The sequence below is a fragment of the Echinops telfairi genome, unplaced genomic scaffold, assembly GCF_000313985.2.
Source record: "Echinops telfairi isolate 266 unplaced genomic scaffold, ASM31398v2 ScPeMD7_23;HRSCAF=83, whole genome shotgun sequence".
Classification (NCBI taxonomy): domain Eukaryota; kingdom Metazoa; phylum Chordata; class Mammalia; order Afrosoricida; family Tenrecidae; genus Echinops; species Echinops telfairi.
Genome location: NW_022103920.1, coordinates 39,773,310 through 39,781,374, shown reverse-complemented (window position 1 = coordinate 39,781,374; position 8,065 = coordinate 39,773,310). Strand labels below are relative to the sequence as shown.

Genomic DNA, 8,065 nt, shown 5'->3' with positions numbered 1-8,065 from the left:
ACAAAGCCCACATGGAAGAAGCACAACAGCATGTGTGACCACGAGCTGTCGAAGGGATCTGGTGTTTTTAGTTTTATCCCATATAAACTCATGGGGAAAAAAATCAAACAGCAACAGAAGTTTACATAGGATTTCTGTAAATATGCATTTATATAAAGGTTCTGACTTTCCTTCAAAGTAATGACTAAGCTGGGGATACTGCACATTCTGAACCTTTTGATATTCTGAGAATATAAGTACACTCAGGGCTATGGTTTATGCACTTAACCAATAAAATTCCTCCCCACCTCACAAATGGGGTTTGGAGTTTATCACAGAAGTATTTTGTTTAAGGAAAGAAGAGAAAAAAATGTTTTGTTTTTAATTCATTTGCCAGTAAGCTCTTAGTTACTTCTTGAGAGTAAACAACACTGTGCTCTTAGGAGCTATTGAAGTTAGGCCTATATACTTTGCCCACCTGGGTCAGGGTGGTGTTTCATGCATACCTTTGATTAAAGGGTCAAAGATAATTTGATAGGCATTACTGTGTTGTGGCAGTTTAAGAAACAAGCTATAGATCTATCTCGCAAATCAGGAGGAATCTGTGTTTGTGCTCTTGCTGCCATAGGTCTTCTCAACAACGGAGAGCATCTCAGCCATCTCGGGTGCGGCAGGAGTATTCATTTGTGCTGCTGGACTCTGCTGTGCACCTGCTAGAAATGCAATGGCTTGTAGGGAACTGAAGAACAGAATGCGGATACCTCATGTTCAACAAGTTCTCTCTGGACTAAGGTTCTTAACTTTGACTTAACAGATGTCAAGTCCTAGTCATTTTTATCCTTCTAAAGTACTAATAAACAGAAAAACACAGGCTTTAAAATTTTCTTCTGATTGTGCTCTTTAATTTTACTTTGCTTATAGCTTAAGGTATGCCATTCCTGTATTTCCAAATTAAGTACTTTTCTTACTCTGACATCTTCAAACATCAAACCCCAGATATCCTGGAATTGTTCTTAAAGTCCAGCAGTAGTTTAGCTGAACAAGTGACAAAAGTCTGCTGTTAGCATTACACTCCTTTAACAACTATTGGTATAGGAGCAAAGTGACCACAGCAACTCAGAAAACAAGCTGGGAACCTTAAGGGGCAATGAGCTTATGTAAACAGAGTTAGAATAACTAAGAAAAGGAGATGAGAATGGTAACTTGAAGACAGTAATCAATGTTACTGAACTGAAGCCGTAGAGATGGTTGAATAGGTGTTTTGCTGTGTGTATTCTTCACAACAACAAAAAAGCAGGTACTTTTCTGAAAATGATTCATGACTTAACCCTAGGGTGAGGGAAAGTGGGGACAAGCTGTCTGATGATGGTTTCTGTCTTCCTCAGGACTGAGTCCTGTACTACTCTAGACATGATGTCATTTCCATGAGCAGGGCCACCTGGCACTCTGAAAGGCATAGCCTCCTGAATTATGGCCAAAGATGTAGTTCATAAGAGACTTTTAGAATCTGAGACACCCTTTGTGTGAGGAAAAAGTTGAGGCTTTCTACTCCGGTAAGGAGTTTGTCTCAGAAACCCACAGAGGCAGTTCTACCCTCTACTCTAGTGCTGCTATGAGCCAGAACTGATGGGATGGCAGTGAGTTTGGTTCTAGTTCTGAACCTTTGAAAAAGCCCTGGTGGCAAAGTAGGTTATGAGCTGTGGTGCTAACCTAAGGTCAGCAGTTCAAACCCAACAGTTGCTCCTCTGGAAAAAGATGAGGTTCTCTGCTCCTATAGAGATTTACAGTCCCAAGGTAGCCCACGGCGGGGTGGTGGTGGTGGGGGTGGTGTGATTCTACTCTGTTCACAGGTTCACTATGAGTCAAAATCAACTAGCAATGAGGTGTTCTCAACTCTGTCTGGCTTCATTTTATGATATTCCTGGCTCTGCACATTACCTACAATAGATATTGTTACTAAACATAAGAAGTATGCTATATAGCACTTGACAAGAGAACTTAAGTAGATTAAAAGTTACACAATTGAAATACTCCTAAAAAAAATCTCACTCCAGAATTGGGAATATTGCAAAAATAACAACATGCTTTCCTTAATAGTCAATGCTAAAATTGATTATATTTAAAATTTGGAGGATCTAAATAAAATTTAGCCCAACCCCTTTTAAACATCATTTAATTTATATGGTTAAGTAGAATTTAAAATTTAGAAGATGTATTTCTTGCAGATAAAAATGCAACTGTTATATTTCAAAAGTCACTCAAAATATTAATTCCAAATTATCTCCCTATATGACTACTACATTGATATGCTGAGGTGAAAAAATTACTTTTGAATTACTAAATCATGCAACTAAATCAGTTTTATGAGACATTAAAATCCTCAACACAAATAGACCTAAATGCTACTTTAAGAAGCATAGCCTTTCAAAAGCTTACTGGATAAAATATAAGAAACTAGCTCACTGATAGATTTAATATACATTTTTGTTGGAATAAGGACATCATGACAAGAAATATATGTTCATTTAGAACATAAATTACACAAATTTTAGCAAGGTGTAAGTATCTATATAATTATCCCAGTTGCCCTTTCAGGTTTTTCTTGAGAAGAATGCAAAGTTATAGATTGCTAATATATAACTCTTATCAAATAATAAGCATCGTTAAGTAAAAATAATTGATGTCTACCTCTTTGAAGGCCATCTAGTACCAACAAATACTGTATGACATTTGCTTTAAGAATTTCTTTTGAGACATAAGTAACTGAACACATCTGAATGAGAGAAGATTGCTGTATTTTACACTTACCATTTGCATGCTTATGATCCAGGCAGCAAAAAAATAAATAAATAAATATAGTGTGTTATCTTATTTGGCAATTCCTTCACACCTACCGAGCCTTGAAAGGAGCTGCAAATATTTAGCAGGCACTAGTTGTTTTCTCATAAAGGTTAGTGGCCAGTATCACAAAAACACTTCTATTCTCCATTCATATAAACAGCACCAAAATGGAGTCTGTAGTTATTCCTTTGTAGGAAAAGTTCAGTTTAAAAGTGTGGCTTATCTCAGGATTTGTCACCAACAATGGGGAGCAAATTCTACCACCTAAATCTTGTAGAGGTTTTTCAGATTTCTAGCTCAATAGACTTGAAGCCAAATCCAAATTCTCTGTTGATACTATAAAGATTAAATTTAGCTCACGGATACCACTACTCTGAATATAAGAATTATCTGGGGCAGATTTCAAATTAAGGTGTTTTAGTACATAGATCAGGAGTCAGCAAACTTTTTCTATGAAGGGTATTATGAAGGTATTTGTCACAACTTAACTTTTCCAGAGTAGCGTGAAAGCAGTTGTAGGTAGCATTTGTCAGTGATTGGGTCTGGCTGTATTCCCAAAACATTTTATTTTTAAAAAGTAGACAGTGGTCCAGATTTGGCCCGGCCATCATAGCTTGCTAATTCTGATAGCGACCAAGAGGTTCAATACGGAGCACAGTTAAGGCATTACTGGTATGGTCAACAATTCTTTAGCCAAAGGCATTAGTCAGATTAAAGAAAATCTATCCAATTTCTTTGCTATTTTCAATCCAATATGTGCTTCATCACATATTTTATTTTTCTTCTATTTGAAATAATGATAAAAAGTAAATCCTTTTTGAGTACAGAAAGTACAAATATGGTTCACAGGAGTGATGAACTTTATGGCAAATGTAAGTCAAGTATGACAAACTAAACTCTGCCCCCAAATGCTATTTCTAGCGTAAAACATTATATTTAAACTCAAATATACTGAAATTATTTTGGATAACAACAGGGTGCTTTACTTACAATCATGGGGAGTTTTCGACTATCTCGATATAGGTTTGTATAACCAACATAGAGCAGAAGAGCAGCAATGCAATACAGGAAGACGAAGACTGCAAATGTGACATAGAATTGTGCAGAGGAAGAGTAGTCTCCTATCAGGACATACTCGTTCCATTTGATATCACACACATTTACTTTGGGAGGCACCTGAAATGATGCATGATTCAACCTATTGAAAAAAAAAAAAAAAGCTCAAATAAATTAAAGAATTACTAGACTCTCTCAAAAGATGAGCAAGTCCAAAATATTTATATTTTAAGTATTTAACAAATACAGAAATGCTATTTAAAAATATTCCCAATATATTCAAAACCTTTTGTTTTGGGGGACAAAAAGAAAAAATGCAAATATTTAAATACACTGAAATTTTAATAATATATATACGCGATACTTGAAAATTTGGTTTATGATAGATTTGAGTGTAGACTCAAGGATTTTCTTATTTAGATAACGTCTTCCTACGATAATACTTCAGCAGATTTAGAAACCTGAAACCAAACGGATTATAATTTGAGACATGGTGATCTATTTGAGGAGGCAGTCTGTGACAGCCCCAAACTCACTGCAATTGAGTCAAAGACGACTCTTAGCAACCCTATAGGACAGGGTAGAACTGCCCCTGTGAGGTTCTAAGACTATAATTTCACAGGAGTAGAAAGCCGTCTTTCCTGGAGAGCCAATTATAACATTTCATACTTAGCCCTTTACCCAGTCTTTAATTCTCCCTATCCACTAATGTAATGTACTATTCACTAAAGATGCTGGTAAAATAGGGAGAAATGGTGGAAGATGAAGAAGCAGTAAAGACCAAGTGCTTCCTATCAGATGCTATTTTTCATATTTTATTTAATCATCAGAATAACCTTAAAAGGTATTATTAGAAAAAATGGAGACTTTTAGACAGCTCAAGTAAGTAGTTAAGTAGAAGATTCACACTGTTGCTAGAACACAGGACATATTCAATACATTTTCAAAATGATTCCTGAAGTCAAGCAGAAGAAAGAATTTACACACAAAATAATCATTTTGTAAGTAAGGTTTATGTTAATATAAGAAATACAAGAACCCTTCAGTTTCTGAAAGTATAGGTCTTAAAGAAAACCAAAAAATAAACTCACTGACATCTAGCCTAGTCTGACTCACAATAACTATATTTTTGTGAGTGCAAATCTATACAGGAGGGCCAGCCTCATCTTTCTCCTTAGGAGCAACTGGTGGGTTTGAACCACTGATCATTAGGTGAGCAGCAGCCCAACACCCAATCCACAGTACTTTCAGAGCTCCTTATATGTCTTAAAACTATATATTAAAAGATATTATCAATCAATCATACATAAAGACATGAGGAATCTGGCTTTTTACAAGTTGTACTCACTTCCACATCAGGGCTTCTCATACTAAGTTAAGAGAGTACCGTAGGAGAGAGAGAGAGGAAAAAAAAAGAGAGTACCTTATATACTTGAGTATAAGCCGACCCGAATATCAGCCAAGGCACCTAATTTTACCACAAAACTGCATAAAAATGTGCCAAAAGACTCTGCTTCTACATGAGTATATACGATCACCTATATTTTATTAATTTCTAATCCGTTGTGGCCTGTCACAATAAAAATGTCAAGCCAATGTCAAATTGCTCTAAAACCTTCCAAAAGCTTACTCTCTCTCCCAGTACTTCCATCACTGTTCTGTGCGCCATAGTTCAAGTGGCACTGATCATTGATACGTGGACTCTATAAGGCAGAGTAGAACCTCCCCATAGGGTTTCCAGGGCTGCAATTTTTATCAAAACAGATGGCTACACCTTTCTCCACAGAGAAAGATAGGTTCAAACTGCTGACCTTTCGTTTCGGTAGGAGCACTTAACTACTGTGCCACCATAGCTCCTAGACAAATGAACATTCAATCTAATACCTGTTATGTCCCACGGTCAATAGGTTACTAGGATTCTTCATGAGTCAGCATAAAAGTAAACAGTTTTTTTATCCAGAAAAATAACTTACCTGAATGGGTATGCAAAAGCAGCTGTAACCGTTTTATTTTCAGTAGCTTTAGTACACTGCACCAGAATTTCTGTTTTGCCCTTAAACCCTCCACAGGTGGCAAAAGCAAAGATGGAGGCAATCTATACAACGTGAGACAAAAGAACACAGAAAGCATTATTGCATCCATATTCTGGATCATTAAAACTCTAAACATGTTTACTACTTCAAACTGGTTCGTCAAAGGTTCTACAATGTCATCAGCAATGAAATCGAGATGGGGTAAAACATTTTCAAATGCATATACAACCCTAACAATTGTGATTTTACTTTCCCTTAGTGTATCAGATATGAATATACCAGTCCATTGAATATTTCATTTGCTCATGTTCTAGTGCACTCACTAAATATTAGTTGGAAATTTCATCAAAGGATATTCATGTTCTTAAAAGGGACCAGTTCCCAGGAAAGGATATTATATTTGGTAGAAGATCGATGAAAGGGAAGACCCTCAGTGGCGGTACTGGGGGAGAGGAGGAGAAGGCTCTACTAGGTGGAACTTTCATAATATGCATTTTGCCCATTAGGCAGCATCAAGCAACTCGCTTTGAGTTAGTGCACCCAGGAAGGTCTCTGTGGTCACAATGAATTTTTTCATAAAAGCAGTTTCATTCAAACCTTGTTTTTTGTGATGGCTCATTTAAGAGAACAGCTTGTGGCTGTGAAATTTTGTTTCCTGCTCTGGAAAAATGCTGCAGAAACTGTTGTGATGTTGAACACAGCTTATAAAGGACAGCACTATGGGAAAAACTCAAATGTACAAGTGGTTTTTCTCATTTCAGAAGAGGTGAAATGTTGATTGATGACAAACCTCATTCTGGATGTCCATCAACTTCCCGAACACACAAAAATGTCAACAAAATTTGTGCACTGTGCTCGAAGACAGACAGTGGACCATGAAGAGATGGGAAGTTATCTGGACTATTTGGGAGCTTGGTTCAGCGAATTATAATGGAAGATTTTGGAATGAGAAGGGTTGCTGCGAAGCCTTGGGTTCTGACGGACCAGGAAAAAGAACGTTGATGAGAAGCATGCTCTGCTTTTAAAGAACAGCTCCAAAGCAACCCAGACTTTTCCCCCCAAGGTCATTACTGGTGATGAGACATGATACTATTCTGATGACGCCAAAAGCAAACATCAATCAAGCCCAGGGAAGATGCCATCATTACCTTCCCCCCAAAAATCTCATCAAGTAAAATCAAAGATCAAGATGATGCTCAATTTTTTTTTTTTTTGGATGTGAGAGGGATAGTGCATTTGGACTTCATCCCACCAGGTCAGACTGTTAATCAAGCTTTCTATTTAGAGATTCTGAAAAGATTGCATAATAGTGTATGACCAAACAGCCCTGATTTGTAGCAGACGGGCCTGGTTTTGCTACCATAATAATGTACCTCCTCATGCAGCCATCTCAGTGCACCAGTTTTTGGCAAAAAACCAGCATGCCTCTTTTGCTTTACGCACCTTACTTACTCACTTGACCTTGATCCATGCATGAAAGGGCAGCTATTTGAAGACACAGAAGAGGTGGAAGGAAAAAAATGAGGGACGTGCTGTCAGCCATCCAAACAGATGAATTTGCAAAAAATTTCTACGGAATTGCAGATTTGACAAATATAATAAGGGTAATGGAGAGTACTTTGAAGGTGATAGGTTATTTTGTTAAAAAAAAAAATTACCCCTAAAGGGCAACAAATAGTCCTTGAACTAACTACAAGCTTTTCTTTCTTGTGTTTTGCTTCGTTTTTTTTGTTTTGTTGTATACTGTTGCTTGGTTTTACTCTGTCTTGTTTTTGTGTATGTTATTATCTCTGCATGTCTGTCTAAATAAGATAGGCTGGATGAACAATCTGGAGGAGAAAACAACGGGACGGGACAGTTGGGGACAGACATGGGAGAGAGGTGGTGGGAAAGGTAGTGGTGTTAACAAACCCAGGGACAAGGGAACAACAAGTTATCCAAAATGGTGGTGAGGAGGGTCTGGCAGGCCTGGTAGGGCATGATCAAGGGTAATGTAACAAAGAGGAATTACTGAAACCCAAATGAGGACTGAGCATGATGGTGGGACAAGAGGAAAGTCAAAGGAAATAGAGGTAAGAGCTAGGAGGCAAAGGGCATTTATAGAGGTCTAAATAAAGGCATGTACATATGTAAATATATTTATATATGAGGATGGG

The 8,065-nt window shown here is 37.2% G+C and overlaps 1 protein-coding gene across 1 annotated transcript in view; it reads right to left on the bottom strand.

The window, feature by feature from the left end:
- The window catches only part of SYPL1 (synaptophysin like 1), a 24,838-nt gene that overhangs the window by 11,387 nt on the left and 5,386 nt on the right, over window positions 1-8,065 (bottom strand). The window contains exons 3-4 of the mRNA XM_045288945.1: window positions 5,850-5,971; window positions 3,811-4,018 (exon numbers count right to left, since the gene is read on the bottom strand). Coding sequence (XP_045144880.1) covers window positions 3,811-4,018; window positions 5,850-5,971 — 330 coding nt within the window. The remainder of the gene's footprint in view (window positions 1-3,810; window positions 4,019-5,849; window positions 5,972-8,065) is intronic.